The 19,477-nt window shown below is 45.9% G+C and overlaps 1 protein-coding gene across 3 annotated transcripts in view; it reads right to left on the bottom strand.

The window, feature by feature from the left end:
* Nucleotides 1–3,452: 3,452 nt before the first annotated feature.
* The window catches only part of MAP2K4 (mitogen-activated protein kinase kinase 4), a 109,965-nt gene continuing 93,940 nt past the window's right edge, over nt 3,453–19,477 (bottom strand). For 2 of the 3 annotated variants that reach the window (XM_082774993.1, XM_082774994.1), the window contains 4 exons: nt 13,689–13,766; nt 12,580–12,728; nt 8,624–8,669; nt 3,453–7,534 (listed from right to left, as the gene is read on the bottom strand). In XM_082774993.1, coding sequence (XP_082631119.1) covers nt 7,421–7,534; nt 8,624–8,669; nt 12,580–12,728; nt 13,689–13,766 — 387 coding nt within the window. In that variant the 3' untranslated portion in view covers nt 3,453–7,420. The remainder of the gene's footprint in view (nt 7,535–8,623; nt 8,670–12,579; nt 12,729–13,688; nt 13,767–19,477) is intronic. The other variant, XM_082774995.1, reaches the window with a different exon arrangement.

Genomic DNA, 19,477 nt, shown 5'->3' on the forward strand with positions numbered 1-19,477 from the left:
GCCCCTAATGTCATCCCATGTCTATATTCTTCTACACTGCATTTTACTATAGAGTCATAGATCTATCTTTCCACACAGAATAACTACTCATTATTAGTAGTTACAAAATATATATCTAACAGTGTTACATCACACAATTGTAAGAAAGCTAAAACAAAGCAAGTAATGATCATGCTGTCATTAGATAGTTGCTGTTACAGCTAAACAAACTAAAGAAAAGCTCCAGGCAAGCTAAACTAGTCCAGAAGCTCTAAAAAAAAATAAGTACAAGACTTCAGTAGATGCCACTGAGTGTCTCCTGAGTTGCTCATGTGGTAAGAAAATGCTCTGTAGGGACACTTGAAATTCTCCCACCCCCACTGGATGGGCCCATCCAAGTAATTCCCCTTTCTGGTGCCAAGTATAGCCAGCAACATGCAAAGTGGCTCCAGCAAGATTCACTAGAAATGTACTGCTGACAGTGATTCCATTAAAAAAAGTGAAGTCAGCCACACTGGCATTTTCACAGGAAATGGGAATTGGCTGGATTTCAATAAAGTTTCCACCAACCTCTTTAAATTGAGCTTAATTTCAAATGTCTTCAGTAAATCATTGTGATGTGGAGTCCCAGGATGTGGATCTGTTTCTGTCTTTCCTCATTTATTTCCCCCTTGTTTTTCCAGCATAAGCTCAGGTGCAAATGGAAAAAGAGAAAGAAGCACATGATCCTGCTGCAGGGGGCTAAGAGACTAGACATTGTCTGAGCTATGCAAAAGGTTGTGGTACAACAGCCCACCACGCACAGTTTTCTCTGTGTTTTGGTATTTTCTCTTAAAGCATCTTCAACTTGTTGAGGTGCACTTGTTGGCATGGAACAGCACTCCTGGTCTTCTGTCTTCCTCTGAGATTTCAGCATGCCTCCAGGGTCTGTGGGACTAGAAATGGTCGTGAACTGGGTGGCTCATGAACCAGTTCTGCAATTATCTGGCAAGCCTCATAAACACACAACAGTCTCTCAAGTCAAATCACTTGTAGTCAGTTCGTTGTGGAACTGCTTGGTGTGCTGCACAGGACAGGATCTCAGTCCATCTTGAATCTGATGGGAAACCTATTTTCCGTGGGAGGTCAGGCAGGATTTCCTCCTCTTCTCAAAATAAGATGATTGAACATAATCTGGATTGCTGAATTATTATCTAACTCCATCTCTATCCAAAAAGCTGCATTCCCATCTGGCCAAAGGTGAGACTTCCTCCATTGTTGGCCATGAAAGTTATTTTTCCTCCCAGAAACAGAGAGGAAAAAAAAAAAAAAAAAAAAAAAAAAAAAAACAAGAGGGATCTGGATTTTTCTCACCCCTATTTTTTTCTTTTATTTCTGTCTGAGGTAGCTGACATGTCAGTAATGGGAAAAAAATGGAAAAAAAATGGACAGATCACTGTCAACAATGAACCAGACCAGGTGTCTGGTGTCTAACAAGGTGTTAGGGTCACACAGAACACCTCCAACAGCTTTCTAGTGTAGCATCTACGCTAATGTGAGCACTCAGCCTTTATGTACACCAAATCCTTTCACCCTTCCTGCTTTCAGATCCTGCATGTGCTTTTGGGAGAGTTGCCACAGCTCCACCTGCAAAGTAACGTCCCTGTAACCAGCACTCTGGTGCTGTATGCCAGCTGAGCAGAGGGTTGCAGCTTGAAGTAACAAGCGGTTGGAGAAACTGGTTTTCTCCTGGCAGTCGGACCTGGCCAGCCCTCCTGTCTGGGATATATACAAGGATAACGGCTTGTGTTCACATTCTGCCTGACAGACACGCCAAGGTCCCACCAAGCGGCCAGCTCTGTATTTTATTCCCAGCACAACAGTGGTACGCTGTATCGCCAGGAGGGGGAGTTTGTGCTTCAGCCTGCTCTCGACGCATTTGCACAGCGTTGAACACAACGTAAAAAATCAAGAGCTCACTTCTGTTCTTCAGAGCAGCCATTCATTCTTCCTCTGCATCCTTCACACGTTGAAAGCAATGACCACGCTTGTGATTTGCTTCGGGACTCAGACTGCAAATGGAGCTTTTATTCTAAGCAGTGCCTCTGGGAGGAAGCTGGGTCTCAGCACTTTGTTTACTTGTACCAGGCAATTCAAGGAGACAAGAGGTGGGGAGGAAGGGTAGGGGAAGCCAAAGCAGATGAGTGGAAATATAGATTACAAAACTCAAAATACTCCACATGGGAATAGGTGGTACTGCACGTCCATGTGTACTGCTTATGTCCACACAGAGAGGAGTTGGGACTCATCTGAATTGCTTTTGGAGTACCACAGACACATAATAAATGTAAATGAAAAGATAATTTCTGTGTGCTATATAATGCTTGGTGAAGATATCAGGAGCACCTCAGCCCTGCAGATAGGCACAAAGATATGAGGAAGTGGTATGAGGTGTCAGGGTGCACCACTGGGCACAGGGACAGTAGCCAGCAGCTCGAAGTCTCCCTGTCAATCAGCTGAAAGTGTTTCTCTTCAGCTCGGCACTGCCTGCAGAGACTGGGGCACCCTCAGAGCCCATGCAGTGCTACAGAGGGAAAGCAAGATGTGGACCTGGTCATGTTGGCCATGGGGGGATCCCTAGCTCCAGGGCTGGAAAAAGCCATCACAGCTCATTCAGACCAGGAATGCTGGGGTGGTCCAAGGCTTGAAGGAGCAGCAACTGTGTCACGGCTCAGACACGGGTCCTGGCCGAGATACAGGGGATGCGTAAAAAATGGGAGGGAAAAAGGGAAAGGGACAGAGGGAAAAAGAGGAGGGGAGGAGAGGGGAGGGGAGGAGAGGGGTGGGGAGGGCAGGAGAGGGCAGGAGATGAAAGGAAAACCGAGCACTATTCAACCTAAGAGAACCTGAAGTGACCACAAACACAGGCCTTTTTACAAGCCACATGGTTGCAGGGGAAAAGACTAGCAGGATCCTCATGAAGATGTCATGAGGACATCCTCATGAAGATGTCATGATCCTCATGAACATGTCATGAAGAGAATGGGAATACCCAGCACAGTGGTGGTAGACTCCCATCTTGCCACCAGCTTCCTTCAGCTTATCAGCTGTGGCAGATTTCTTCAGAATGAATCTTAGTACACAAAAGAAGGTTGTGGTGCAAAAGGAACACAATCCCAGGGCAACTCCCATTTGTGGAGCTATGAGGTGATGAGCTGCTCCAGTATCTGCCCAGCAGGAAAGGACTTTTACCCCAGTGTGTAGTGGATTTTATCTTCTGCCTGGAGATCACTAAATCAGCAGCAGTCTTGAATTCTGGCTGAAGAGTGAGGACAGCAAGTGGTCCAAAAATGTCCCAGGTATTGTGCTATGAACAGTAAACTTCAATAAATAAATAAATAAATAAATCAAACATCAAACAAACAAACAAACAAACAAAAAACAACACTTTGATGTGATGGAACCACTGAATTTATTTAAGCTGACAGATTTCAACCACCTCAAACCTATCACATCATGTATCTCTAGGTAGCAAGCCTTTCTTCAGCTCCATTGCCTGCCTTTCCTTCTCTTGACAAAATTCTCAGCCTCCAAGTGAAGGAACATTGTGAGAGCCAATGTCCTGCTGCTCCACCAGTTCGTAAGTACTTCTAGTCCTGAGTTGTGTTACGTGTGACCAACGATCCCTGCCAGTATGTTCGTGCTCTCCCTCTCACCAATCCCGCACTCCTGGTGTGGTCCCATCCAGCCATTTTGAGCACTGCAGGCACTTGTGGATGGCCCCTCTGCCCAGACACCGTCTTCTTTCCTGGTGGAGCTGCTGGGGTCCAGTTCTTTTCACCTACCTGGATGGTTTCCAAGCCCTCCATGGCTTCCAGGCAGGAGACACTTATCCCAGCACCAGGACTCTTGGCAGTAGGAATTACTCAGGACTCAATACCCTTAAATCATCTGAACATTGCAGACAGTGACAGCTCTCATTAAAATAAAATAAGCCTACAAGGCTGTGAGCATCAGCTGCTCTATCCCCAGATTGTGGGCACAGCCACCTGCCCTCCTCACAGGGACAAGGTGTCTCAAGCCACCAGATCCTATCAGTGCTCCCAGTGCAGCGAACAGGGCTCACACTCCAAGAGCACAGAGGAGCTGCTGAATTCTCAGAAGTCTTCCAAAGAAAGAAAATATATCCAGATCTCCAGATCTTCCTATGCTTTATATATATATATATATATATATATATGTATATATATATATGTATTTATTTAGCACAAGCAGTTTCTAACCAAAGCCTGCTTTACTCCTGTACAGCCACTTCCACCTGGAGGGAGGGCCTGGAAGTTAAGTATTTCAAGAGCTTTAAATACCTCTTCCCATTTATGTCTGACCTTACAAAATGAAAATAACAAGGTCACGGTTGCATCCTAGTTTTATTACAACTGACCTGCAGGCAAAAGGATAGTCTATTACATAAACGCTCTGATCCATGTATAATATCTTAAATAGAGGAGGAAGTCCAACCAGGATACCAGATAAAGTACTCTGAAGCTCTCTGAAGCGGTTATGTTCCTGAGCTCCATTTTACAGACAATAAGGCAACATCCTTGCACATCAGCTTTCTGATAATTTTTTATACATTTTTTTCTATGGTACAAGAAAAAAAAATAACCAGAGTTCACAATGTACAGTTCTTACACTATTTTCACAGCTTCTGAACACTATACACTTTTTTTTTTTTTTAATAAAGATACATCTTAATAAATGGTGCACCCTTAATAGTTCATAGTAATTTTTTTTAATACACCAGACCTGTCCTGTACAGCCATCCATGCCACAGCACATTCCAAACCTGATTCTGGCACCTGCAGCTCAAAGCTTCACGTTTCCATTTCCCATCCATCAAAAGCAAGCCAGTCATGTTGTTGAAAATGAGCATGGGATGGGGTCGGCAGCAGAGAACAGACCCCGGCCATGCTGAATGAGCATAAAAAGACAGCTGCTTGCTTTGGAGAGAAAGAGATCTTCTGGGAGAGGTCATCTCAGTGAACATTGAGGAGATGTCATGAAATAGCCGTTAATGGCTGAAAGATTGGGACAGAAGCAGAGCACCTCCGAATGTGTCTTGACTCAATCTACATCTCTGTACTCCCCTGGCCAGCACCTTGTGAAAAACTCAGTCATGCCTGAGATCCCCATTAGAGGTGGCTGAAGGCCAGTGAGATGAACCACAGCTGTGGGAACCTGCCAAGCCTGAGGAAAACTGAGTTTTGTGAGACTAAAGGGCTGGGGGGAGAATTACTGCTTTAGATATGCTACGTATCTATCCTGTTCAACTAATAACTTTGTGTGATTAATCAGAACTGTTGGGAATGACTAGTAACTTCATAAAATTTTGATTTTTCTGTTTTGGGTAGACATTAGTGGCCATCCCACTCGGTGCGCAACCCTGCAGGAACACAGTCCAGGAAGGGCCTAGGTACCACAGCTCCCTGCCTAGCAGGGTGGCAGCTGAGGGCCCTCTGTGTCCTGGGGGCTCACATCGGCACCAGCTTGCAGTGCCAGAAGGACTGGCTCCAACAGCCAAGCGGGAGATGCACAGTGCTGCAAGCCTTAGGCAGTGGTGTCCCTTCAGTGGCTGAAGAAATACCAGGTGTCCAAGTACGGCCTTGGCACTCTCCTTTCCCAGCTAAGGAGCTGGGCAGGGATGTGCTGATCCCCACTGCTCTTGTAGCAGCCCAGTTTGTACTTGGTATTAGTTTGAACTGGGAAGCCCCTTCCAGGGAAATCTTGCCAGTACCACTCCCTGCGTGTTTACTCCCACTGCATCTCTAAACCTCCTCATCCTGGGTGTGGTTTTGCCACAGAGCTGTGAGTGGGTTGCTCTCACTTTGACGAAGTGCCTAAATTAGTCAATTCAAATGGAAATCACAGACCACACAGGCTCCAATTTATCCCTGGTATGCTACAAAATGTCTGAAAACTGCAATGTTGTGGGGGAAATAAAAAGTTTTCAGAAAAAAAAAATAATCTCTGAAAAAGACATCAAATGAAAAACAAAAAGAGAGAGAGAGAGAGAGAGACTGATCTGCTGTGTGCTCAGCAGTCAGCCAGAAGGTCACACCTTGCCTGGCCTGGCAGGGTCAGCTAAAACCCCAGGTGTTAGTTGCTCCTTCATCTCCACTACCTTGCACTAACCAAGTCTTAGCAAGGTTCAATAACAAGAGCTATTGAGAGTAACAAAAAAGGTTACATATGCCCAGAAGAAAGTGAACAAGATCTCCAACCAGCTAAGCAAAGCATCACATTTGCAGTAGCGTGACGGGCACAGAGCCCAGTGTGGCAGGAGAGCATCCCCACCATCCTGCTTGCAGTGGTGAGAAGGAACCACAAAGGTTTGATTTTGTTAGGGACAATCGGCTGGAAAGTGGAAGTGCTGCTGGGCTGGGCTTAGGGTCAGTGAAAAGGTGCTAGCATCAGGATTGGGGACAGTGAAGAGCATGAGAAACAGGCTAGAAATCACATTCATTTGTGGCTCACTAAAACAGCTGCAGACTTTGTGAACGGCACTCGTTGAAATCAAAGCAAAGCTAGCTGGTGGTGAGTACTGTGCAGCTATAAATCAGGTCACAAGCAGGTTATAATTCAATTGAGTAGTTTAATAATTCTTTAGGTCTTATCTTACCAGGTAACAATTTACAAGACACCTAGTTAAGAGTGAAGAGTGGCTGGCTTGGTAAAAGGAAAAAGAATACATTATGTCCCATCTCTGAATAGTTTAATGTTAGCCTCTTTCAATGCAACATATTTTTGGTAAAGACATATTCACTATATTTAACATGATCTCTCTTTAACAGGAAGGTCATCTGAGCACACTGTCCCCAGAAAGTACACAGCAACTGTAAAGCAACAGAATTTCATAGCAGTAAATCTATTGCACTTGGTGAAGAATAAAATTCTCCTTTGCCTTTCTAGCTCCAAAAGGCAAAGTATCTCATTGGCTAAGCAAGTTCTTCTCCCTCCAGGCAAAGTCTCTTAATGTTCAGACAGACAACGCCTAACTTTTGTTTGTTTGCTTTTTATTATTACTTGAAACAACAATTGGAAGAGTTTGAGAGAAAAATCTTTCCAGTAGCTGCTGAGAAGTCTCCAAGTTTTGAGTCTAGAAATGAATTTTAGGTGCTATCCAATCACGGTCAACAAATAAATGTACTTATTTCCACATTTCATGAATATGTCCACAAAAGAGCAGATGAGGTCTCTCTTTGACCAACACTAACACTGTGTGATCAGGTATTACAGGGATGCACTTATATGTGACAACATTATACAGACAGGATGGAAATAACACCAATATTATTGCACATGGTGTCTGGGCGAGCATTAAAAACACTGCAATATGTGATGAAAATTCTTTACAGCTTGTTTTCTCTCAGCCCTTTTTCTAGAGTTTGATGTAGCAGCAATATCAATCGACATACATTGGAGAGCTGGGAGTTGCTGGCATTTGATCCAGGATTTTGCAAACATAGCATGCAACATCCACTGTGCGTTCCTCATACATCAGAATGAAGGGATGTTTCTGGAATCAGACAGAGAAACAACAAGGTTATACTTGCATTTCTGACACAGCTTGGCTACCCTGGATAAAAGCTTAGTATATGGATTTGCCTTACGAGAGACCGCAGGGCTTGGTGGTGACTGTAGGACATCAGGACATAGCCTGGTCCATGGCTTTTTGCATATGAAGAATCCCTCTTAAATGTGCAGTCCAGAGGTGGGATGGGACTCCATGGCACACACAGTGAAATATTTTCATGAAAGATTTCATCTGCAGCATTTTCAGCAATGTTAGGGAGACATGACTTGGGTTCAAACAGGAGATCAGTACCCAAAACCAGTTCTTCTGAACAGCCAGCCCAGCAAACTGTACTGGCTAGACGCAACTGACAACAGCTGGAACATAACAACATGGTGACTCTTTGGGCCAGGAAACCAGGCAAACTTCATTCATATCATGAAAATACCATCAGGGACCCAGGACACTGTTTCGCATATCCCCTGAAGGGACACCCAGAGCTCCTTGAAGGTACATGGTTGCCAAGTGTGACTTATCCAGTCCAAAAGCCCCATCAACTTTCCTGCTTCAGAGCACCTCATCACAGACAGGCTCTGCTGGTGTCTTATTCCAGAGCTGTGCTCTATCAGGACTCACTTTTACCAGAGCACTCCCAGCCTCATGGTATGGCTTGTACATTGAAGACATTTACATGTGGCAGTGTCTGTCAGCAATTTGACAGGGCTCCTGAGTGCAGGTGCCAGGATCCCTAGAAAAGGCAGAATTTATGGGGCACACCCAACATGCTGTTTCCCAAGCCTGAATACTTCAGGGCTAGCTAAGTCTGGTTAGCTGATCCACTGCAACACGGCATTTCTCCTTACACTGATCTCCTAGAACAAGGGTACAGACAGCAATGATCTTGGCCATCATCACAAGCTGCACAAGCTAGACACAGTGGCATGGAGGTGCTGCTTTCCCTCAGGCTGCAGAGCTGAACACTGCCTTCATCACCTGAGAAGACATGGAGCAACCCCAAACGTGTGACCAAGCTCTACTGTGTGATCAGTACAACCATGACAGCTGGCATAGGCAACCATGCTTTGCACTCACCAGAAGCTCTTTATACTTTGGCCTTTTGGACTCGTCCTTTGTAAGGCTAAAGAAAACAGAAAGAGAATTAGGAAAAAGTGGGACTAGTGAAACATTTACAGACATTACTTGCAAATTTTTACAGCACAAAATACTGAATTCCACTGTCATAGTGGGACTCAAGTACCCCAAACTATTCAAGTCCAGGAAACTGATTCCTGCAAAACCCATCCTTTTCATGTTGCGACGCATCACTGGGTGAAGGTGCTGGCACAAGTACAGACCCCATAGCCATCAACAAATCCCACTGGGGACAGGCCTACGACAGCTGCAAGCTAAACTCCACCATGACTGTGAAGGTCCTACCCATATGGAAATGGGTTTGACCAGCACAACCAGAAGTTTTGGGCAGCAGCAATCAGTAGGTAGCCTTGGCCTGTACTCCAGCCAGGAGGACTGCATGGCAAGGAGCAGAGGAGAGACAGCACCATCTGCCAAGGCACGCAGGCACACCACCATCCCCTTGGCACATATGTGGGCTGGGGCAGGGGATGTACCATGCATCAGGCAATCAGACTACTCTGCAGGGGCAAAAGAGAGCTTCAAAGGCCCTCGCAGATCATCCCAAGCACTGGTGGCACGTCCCTCGCAGAGTGGGCCACAGCCCCAGGAGAGGTGTTGTGGCTCAGCACCACCACAGCTGACAAGTCCTTCTGGCCAAAGCAATAGAGAGCCTGCCATGCTGTCCTCACTCTTCAAGCTGTCCTCTGCCTCCAGTGTTTCCGTCAGTCTTGCTGTGGAGAGTGGTGGCTTGTGGTGGCCACCTTCTCCCCATACCATAGGGATGACCCACTGGCTGCCTGGCCCCAGTGCAGCACAGGGGCATGGCCGGGCTATGGTGGGGACAGCAGGTGGCAGCAAAAGCCACCAAAGCCCCTGCAGCAGCAGGGATATGGCAGGGGGACAGGAGAGGCCCGGGGGCAGGCATTGCCTAGGTGCCCTGGGGTGGACATGGCGTCTCCAAGGGCACCAGGCCAAGGCCCAACCAAGTTTCTGCACTGGGCAGCAGGAATGCCTCTTCCATCGCTCCCTCCAGCCTGCCTCCACTGCCTCGGAGGGCCTGTGGGACCTGCTCGGAGGGAGCTGTGGTATCTGAAGGAAGTGGGTCAGCCCCATGCAGGGTGTCAGGCCGTGCTGCTGCTTGGCCCCTACAAGGAGACACCTGGTGACACCTGGCACCAGCAGCCTCTGCCCTGAAGGTAAGAGCTGCAGCCACCCCAAAGACAAAGGGGGGGATGTAGTGTTGCACCCAAATGGGGGAGGGGAGGGGTAAATACAATTCCTGACAGCTGTATTTCCATTCATGGAGGCTGTGGCAGGACCTTTTTTAAAATTCAGGAGCTACTCCAATGTGACCTCAAATTATTCAGAGAAGCAGTGGGTAATTATGCTGCACTCACACACTTGGCTCTTCTCTGTCCTCTGACTGGCCTGCAGAACTGCACAGAGGTGGAAGGTAAGAAATCCCGTGGCTGCTGCACAAACACCCTCGCTTCAAGCTTTTCCTACCCAAATTCATCTTCTGACTTTTGTGAGTCTGAGGATTCAAATATGCTCCTTACTACACTTTTAAGTGCAACTTGTCAGAGCTTCAGCTCGCTGTCCAGGTTTTGTTCTGAAATTTCCATGCATGCTTTCATAAAGCATAAATATTTTCATAAATCTTTTTTTTTTTTTTTTTTTTTTTTTTTTCCCTAACTCAATGCAAAGCTGCAGATCTGGAATAGCCATTTGCAACACCAGGTGCTGTACAGCTCTTCTGTTGGAACATCTGATATCCTTCCCTGTCACGCTGGACCTCAGGAGCTTGCAACGCTTCCTGCAAGTACTGTTAGCTCTGCAGCTGCCAGCATGAAACTCTGAAAAGCCAGACACGGAGCTTGGATACTTTGCAAACTCTGAAGCAGAAGATTAATTGCTGTAAACAGCTCCAGAAGGCGTGTGACTTCAGATAGGCATGTAAAGAACACAGGGAGGTGAGCCGATGGAGAAAACTGTTCTACCCAGGCATTCAAAGCACTGTTGGGATCCAAAACAACTTGAAAAAAAAATCCCAGAAACTTTCTAACATTTATCAAAAGTAACATTTTCCCACAGATCTATCACAGCCAGCATCCAGCAACACTGCACAACTCTTCCATCACCTTTCCTGACACTTGAATACACAGAAATAGAAAATTACTAGATTCAAATTTGTGGGAAAATGCCCAGGAGATTTGTGCTGTCACCTAAAAGCACAGTCTTTAGGAGTCTTACCTGCCTGCTGAGTAACACCAAAGATTATTGTTTATGGTTAACTAAACGTTATTAAGAGGAATATTTATCACATTGTTGTTATGAACACTAAGTATTCCAGGTAGAAGTCAGATTACTTACAAAATCATATTAAACAAAAAACAGAATTAAACTGAAAACTGTCCCATGCTCTACGCATTGCAGTTGTCCCAGAACAGAATGGGCAGGAAATATGAATTGACCCAATTGGACATGTTGGCCAAATGCACTGCTGCTTACCAGAGATGCCATGCAGGTTCCACTATTGGGTGATCTGTAGCCAAACACAACAGCACATACAAGCAGAAGAGCAAGCTCTTGGTTTTGAACACACTGTTATGATATTGCACCTCTATGGATATGTATGTGAGGCAAAAAAAACACACTGCTGCTTGTATTGTACATGGGGAAAGCAACTCTGACTTTCTAATCAAATACCACATACTTTATGACTGAAAAATGAAAACTTCTTTGGAGCAGCAAACCATTTTGATGCTTCATTTCCTGCAGACCAAAGATAATAAAAAGGTCTTCCTACAGCCACCTGGAAACTAGAACCTGGGCTCCATTAAAATTCCTAATTCTGAACAAGACTAAAATCCAAAGACAAAAACCTTTTCCATTTTGAATCAGAACCTTTCATTTCTCTAGTGGGTTGAAAATCCTAAAACAAAACCTTTTGTAAGTTAAGAGTTGTTTTACGTTGAATCTTCTTGTGTTGCAGAGTTGATGGGCACCCCTAGCCTCAGGATGTTCAGCGCCTGGGTCAGCCCAGAACAGAAGGTCCCAGCAGAAGAGCCACACAGGTCACATTGATCAATCTTCTGTACGCTTCATTATTAAATCAACAAAATTACTTTGATGACCTTTTACATTTTGATGGAAAAGTACTTGGAAAATACACAAATCAGCCCTTAACTTCAGCAGGACCATGCACACATGGCAGGCAGATGGAGTGCTCCAGGTTTCTCCTGTGCAATCTCTCTATACACCCAATCCTCCAATCCAGGGCTGACTGAACTGCAGAGACCCTGCCATAAAAGCCTTTTGAGCCTTGACCTTGTCATATGACTGACAAGGAAAAAGAAGCCAACAGCCAAGCAAGCCACCTGCTACAGGTTCTGACAGCCACTCTGCTGAGTAGAGCCTTGTCCTCCCAGGCAGGAAGGCTCCCGGCCTTGCTATGCAGAAGGTAGGAAAAGTACAGATCCTCAGCTCAACCACAAGACAGTACTGCCAGTTTTCTCGGGCTTCTTCCTGAAGAATGTGAAACAAAAAGGAGGTCTGTCCAAGGGCTGTGTCATAGCTAACTAATGAACAGGCTGCACAGGCCAGGCCCTTTTTTCCAGTCACGTAAACCTCCCACCAAGGGTCTTATCATGGGTTTCCTGAACACAGACTCTCATAGGTTTTTTTCTTATTCTTGCCCTGAAGAGCAACATCCAATAGTCTGCCATTCAGACCCTACTCAGACTCACAAACCTCCCATCACCTTCCAAAGAAGTGAAATGTGAACAGTCCTCACCCTCACGTTGCTGCAGGATCATGAATCTAATCTAAAAAGTGCTTGGCACGCTACATGCTAAATACCTAGCAATGACAAAACAAGCGAACTCCAAGCGCTTCAGGCAGCGAACACTTACCACAAGTTGACGAAGTTGATGAAACTTGGGGAGAATTCCCTTTCCTCTGAGTTACTCAGCTGTGGTGGGTCTCCTTTTACTACTTGTGTCAACTGGTCAAACACACTGTTCCACTTGGGGTAGGGGAATCGCCCTGTGGCAAGCTCATACTGCAAAAAGACAGAAACAGCACAGGATAGGTTACACAGAGGTAAGTTCAGGTAGTGGAAGAAAATCTCCACGAGGACCCTGAAAACCCAAAGTTAGACTAAGACGATATTCTTCATGCCATCTGCTACAGGAAGTTCAGCGAGAAAAGGGCAGGGAACATTACACTCAAAACTAGTTTTGCTAACTACTTTAGGAGTATCTCCAGATTTAATTCAGGTATGCCAAACTCATGCCTCTTCCACTGTCTATAAAATGAATCAATGCTCTTATTAAGATTTTTAAAGTAGTAAAGTAAAATCCTCCAGTTCCTTCCCAAGCTTCTTAACAACCACTACAGAAAATGGATACTAAGAAATCAAGCATTTTAAAATGGCAGCAGGGAAGACAGCCCTTTCATAGAAACTACTGACTCACTGCTTCGGCTTTCTCTTCTGCTTCACCACATTGAGAAGAGAAGATCATTTCAAATTATCAGTGTGTATATCCAGCAGCTTTGTGGTTGGCCAGAGAGGAATAAGCAACTGGGATCCAGGATTAACTGAAATTTTCTGCACAGCCAAATAATACCAGACACCAGGGCTGTAAGAGGCTTATTTACATAGGTTAGATGCTCAATTCTGCACCACACTCACCATCCCTTCTCATACAATATTTTGAAGACAAAATTAATTTACAATCCAACACCTCTTCCTCACTCACATCTGTCTCTGCAAAACATAGCTGCAGCTAAATGTATCCTCAGGGGTTCAGGAGAGCCATCTGCCTTGAACGGATTTGTATTCTTTCTGAGCCAGGAGGAGCCCACTTCAATCACAAAATACAAATGCTTCACTGCAGCATAGACAGGCTTTGCTTCAAGCACGTTTGACACCAACTAACTCCATCACATCACAAAGCACACTAAGGCTACCCAACAGGAAACTACCATGCATCAGAGGGCTTAAACCCCGCTCACTTACCAATGTAATTCCCAAGCTCCAGACATCTGAGCGAACATCGTAACCTTGCCTAGAGGCACTGGGATCTATCCTTTCCGGCTGAAACAGACAGAATTACCAGTCAAACACTGTGCCACATAGGAAGGAATGAGAAGCATCTGCAAACTTGGAAAAAATTCTAAATTTGTCCAACTACGCAGAGTTTGGCACAAGTATAGAAGCAAACTTTTTATCACTTTCAACCCCAGCAGAGAAACATCTTATGGTATTAAACACGGATTTTATGGAGATACAGTGTAAAAGTTTGTCTCAAACTGCAATTCAGCACAGTCCAATTCTTTTTAGTTTTCTTTCTTTTCTGCACATGGCTTGAATAATTGTTATTATTTGTTTAGTGTTGTTTAACATCAGTATCCCTTTAAAATGTAAAGTCTTGCTTTCTCTGTTTTACAGCAAAGTCATCCCTAGGGAATCATAGTAACTGGAAAAAACATCTTCTCATCCATGAGCCCAGGGAACTGAGATTTAAAACAATGCATTTTAAGAACAGCTCTTCTTTCTGAGTTTTTGGGTATCCCTTGAAGGCAATTAAGACATCTTTACCAAGTCTTCAGACATCCAAAAAGTCTTTCCATAGAAAATGATATCAAATTAGACATGGGTGTGCTAAGTCACCCGGGAGTGACTTATCCAGAGAGCAGAACCAGCATTTTATGCTTTGCATGTCATCTTTGTAAGTCAATTCTCCCTTATTTTATTAAAAATGCCAAAAAAAAAATAATACATGATCTCTTTCAGTTTTAACTGTAACAATGATAAAGAGACCTGAATCACAATAAAATAATAAATTATCAGCTGAATGAAATACTATGAAAGCCCTGGTTGCTTTGCGAGCTACTTTTTAATACATTTTCGCAGCAGATGCATGCTGAAGAGTGCTATGAAATCCACAAAATCCCTTAGTGCACCCTCAACCTTCCAGTGGATCACTGCATGTGTGAGAAGACTACCACATCCCCACAATACCTTCCGACTCCCAACCCCACAGGGTATTTCTGTTTGCTCTGTCATGCTGCCAGCTCTCCTCTTTGCAGCCCACATTACACACAGCTGCCCCAGCTTTGACTGCCTCCAAACCTTTCCCATTTCCTCAGTTACAAGGATCTTCTCCAGCAGCAAAACATGGCTATACCACCACCCACACATACCCACACAGAGAAAGGAGAGCTAACTTCCAGCAAGCTAGAGTGGCTCTACATGTGTTTGTGCCTACAACCTGTCTGTTTCTACTATGACTGGGTATAGAGTATATCACCTTCCCAATGCCACTGATGTGCTATTTCATCCTTACCTCCAATTGCAATATCCATCTTGAAATAGGCTGGCTTTGGCAATGCTCTAAACATGAAATAGGCTGGCTTTTGGCAATGCTCTAAACATCCTTGGGCCGGATGGGATCCACCCAAGGGTACTGAGAGAACTGGCAGAGGAGCTGGCCAAGCCACTGTCCATCATTTATCAGCAGTCCTGGCGATCGGGGGAGGTCCCAGATGACTGGCGGCTAGCAAATGTGACGCCCATCTACAAGAAGGGCCGGAGGGCAGACCCGGGCAGACTACAGGCCTGTCAGTTTGACCTCAGTGACAGGGAAGCTCATGGAGCAGATCCTCCTGAGAGTCATCACGCAGCACTTGCAGGGCAAGCAGGCGATCAGGCCCAGTCAGCATGGGTTTATGAAAGGCAGGTCATGCTTGACGAACCTGATCTCCTTCTATGACAAAGTGACGCGCTGGGTGGGTGAGGGAAAGGCTGTGGATGTGGTCTACCTTGACTTCAGCAAGGCTTTTGACACCGTCTCCCACAGCATTCTCCTCAAGAAACTGGCTGCTCTTGGCTTGGACTGGCGCATGCTTCGTTGGGTTAAAAACTGGCTGGATAGCCGGGCCCAAAGAGTCGTGGTGAATGGAGCCAAGTCCAGTTGGAGGCCAGTCACTAGTGGTGTCCCCCAGGGCTCAGTGCTGGGGCCGGTCCTCTTTAATATCTTCATCGATGATCTGGACGAGGGCATCGAGTGCACCCTCAGTAAGTTCGCAGATGACACCAAGTTAGGTGCGTGTGTTGATCTGCTTGAGGGTAGGAAAGCTCTGCAGGAGGATCTGGATAGGCTGCACTGATGGGCTGAGGTCAACTGCATGAAGTTCAACAAGGCCAAGTGCCGGGTCCTGCACCTGGGGTGCAATAACCCCAAGCAGAGCTACAGACTGGGAGATGAGTGGTTGGAGAGCTGCCTGGCAGAGAAGGACCTGGGAGTGATGGTGGATAGTCGGCTGAATATGAGCCAGCAGTGTGCTCTGGTAGCCAAGAAGGCCAACGGCATCCTGGCTTGTATCAGAAACAGTGTGACCAGCAGGGCTAGGGAGGTGATCGTCCCCCTGTACTCAGCTCTGGTGAGGCCGCACCTCGAGTACTGTGTTCAGTTTTGGGCCCCTCGCTACAAGAAGGACATCGAGGTGCTTGAGCGGGTGCAGAGAAGGGCGACGAAGCTGGTGAGGGGCCTGGAGAACAAGTCCTACAAGGAGCGGCTGAGGGAGCTGGGCTTGTTCAGCCTGGAGAAGAGGAGGCTCAGGGGCGACCTTATCGCTCTCTATGGGTACCTCAAGGGAGGCTGTAACGAGGTGGGGGTTGGTCTGTTCTCCCACGTGCCTGGTGACAGGACGAGGGGGAATGGGTTTAAGTTGCACCAGGGGAGTTTTAGGTTAGATGTTAGGAAGAACTTCTTTACTGAAAGGGTTGTTAGGCATTGGAACGGGCTGCCCAGGGAAGTGGTGGAGTCACCATCCCTGGAAGTCTTCAAAAGACGTTTAGATGTAGAGCTTAGGGATATGGTTTAGTGGGGACTGCTAGCGTTAGGTCAGAGGTTGGACTCGATGATCTTGAGGTCTCTTCCAACCTAGAAATTCTGTGATTCTGTGATATGATGTCTTTCCCACCCTCCCAGGTCTCTAGTTTCCTTTCCTTTCTTATCCTTTAGTTACGTTTCTGTTTGTCTTAACCTCATTTATTAGGTCTTCCCATTCATGAGGAAATGTGGGATGGACTTTTCAGTAATACTGGTGGGAGGGGATGCAAATTAATAAAATTGGTCAAATGAAGTTCTCTTAAATCTACCATCAGTCCTTCATATGTTCACCTTCAAGTTCAGTCAAAGTCAATCCTATTTATATTGCAATTAAATCCATACACCTAACTGCTCACAACCCAGCATTCTACCTTTGCTGGTTGAGTGCAGTCGTTTCATATTGGTTCCACCATATCAACAGACTACTAAATCAGCTGATACAGAATTAATAGACTCAATTAATTATAAGCATCCCTTTCTTTTACAAATGGGGAACAGAAATGAAATGAAAATTTCTCCAACATTTTGAAGCCAAGACAGTGGGGAATGGATTTATTTGAAAACAGAAGAGGCAAGGATTTGAATGGAAAATGTGTTCCCAGTCCCTGCCGGGGAAGGGTTGACAAGCAGTGAACATTCAGGGTTTGGATGCTCTTGGTATATTTCAGGAAGCTACTGGACATTTCAGATAGAAGTAAAACATCTCAAGGAAGAGCCAGGGAGTGTTTAGAGCATTGGCTCAGACTCAGGCTTGAGGACAAGAGGAACTCAGATTTCTACTCAGCTCAAAAGTAGTATGTGAACGTAATGTCATCTAATGGGTCTAACCAATTCAGTGTTCTCTGTGATTTATTTCTGTCAGCACTCCAAAACATTCACGAGAAACACAGCAAATGGAAAGTGCTAGGAGGAAGGCAGACGGAAGAATGCGGCATCAACAACAGGCCAGCATTAGATGTGGCATGGCAGGAACCTTCTGTCATGGAAGGAGTTTCCAGTGACTCTCTCATAAATCACTCCCACGGATGATGCTGTGTCTATCCTTCCCTGTCTCTGTCCTGGTTTCGGTTAGGACAGAGTTAATTTTCGTCCTAGTAGCTGGTAGAATGCTATGTTTTGGATTAGGATGAGAAGAGTGCTGATAACATGCTGATGTTTTAATTGTTGCAGAGCAGTGCTTACACCAAGCCAAGGACGTTTCAGCTTCTCGCTCTGTCCTGCCAACGGGCAGGCTGGGGGTGCAGCAAGAGCTGGGAGGGGACAGACCCAGGACAGCTGACCCAAACTGGCCAAAGGGGTATTCCATACCATCTGACGTCATGCTAAACAATATATAGGGGTGGCTAGCCAGGGTGTGGGGGCTGGCTGCTCGGGATTAGGCTGGGCATCGGTCAGCGGGTGGTGAGCAATTGCATTGCACATCATTTGTTTTGTACACATTATTATTAGTAGTACTATTATCATCATTATTATTATTATTATTGTTGTTATTATTTTTTCTGTCTTAATAAACTGTCTTTATCTCAACTCACAGGCTTCACTTTCCCGTTTCTCTCCCCCATCCCACAGAGAGAGGGGGGAGGGTGAGCAAACGGCTGTGTGGTGTTTAGCTGCCGGCTGGGTTAAACCACAACAGTCTCAATGTAGGCAGTCAACATGATGGACCTGCAACACCCCCAACATCTTTGTCTGCTGACAGCCTGCTCTCCAGCATGACTGCTCTCAGGGAACACAAAAGAACAGCCTGACTCCATCAGCTATGAGAAATCATGTCCCAGCCCAGCCACATGCCTGTTGCCATACTGCTGTGTCTGCAGCCCCATGACACTAGTCCTGCTTTACCTCAGCACACACCTCTCCTTGCATCCATCCCCTCCTAACAGATCGTGGTGGCACGCTTCTCCAGCCTTCTGGGTTCTTCCAGCAGGCAGGAAGACAGGCTGTGAAGCAGCTAAAACTGTCCCTTCCGTGTTCTTCAGACACGGTATCAGTGCTAGCTGCACTGCAGGCTACTACGGACCACTGCTCCACAGTGAAGCAGCTCTTCAGGGGCATGGCAGCTAGCTATGCCAGGCCATATGCATTTTGGCAACAGAAGATGGATTCCCCAGCAGGCACATGCATTCACACCATGCACATCAGAGCCATTTCATGTGAACCTTGTGATAAGAGACTGCTTCTTAAGTGTCAAACACACCTTCATGGTGCCCTCATACTCAACCCATGTGATAGATGTTGCCATGCAGGAATGGCAGTGGGACCAGCTGCTACAGGGCCACGTAAAATGATGTTGGCCAGTGATGGGACTCCTATACCGCTGATGAATAGAGAATGTGGTGCAGCAGCATGTGGGAGACCAAGAGCAATTCGCAAATTGAATTAACAATTCACAGTTTGTGTAGCACAAAGAATTATAGGACTGCATGGAGAGGAGATATTCTGGGTTGGGGGTCAAGTAGCAAAAGCATTACAGGGACTGGTCAGGTAGGTGGCACTTGTGACAGTCTTTCATCAGGCTGGACATGTTTGGGACACTGCAGGGCACCTCTTGGCTGTGTAGAGGACAGCTCTGAGTCTGAAGCACCCACACAGAGGCAGCCTGTTACCATGACCAAGCAGAGTACAAATGGAGGGAGCAACAGGGACTTGGCCCAATAAAGCAGTGGCACTGTTAAAGGGAAAGCAGGATGGACTAGAAAAAATCCTGTCTAAATACAGAGCAAAAAGAATCCTGGGAATTTTCCATGTAGACGACATGGGAGCAATTAACACCAAAAGAGGGAGAGTGAGTCACTCCAGGGACCCAGAACAAGAACTGCAGACAAATCCAGCTCTTCATGGATATCCTTCTAACATCAAGTGCAAGTGAGGAAAGGAAATGGCTGAGTTGACATCCAGTCAACCACTGGAT

This window comes from Aythya marila (assembly GCF_965140915.1).
Source record: "Aythya marila genome assembly, chromosome: 18".
Taxonomy (NCBI): domain Eukaryota; kingdom Metazoa; phylum Chordata; class Aves; order Anseriformes; family Anatidae; genus Aythya; species Aythya marila.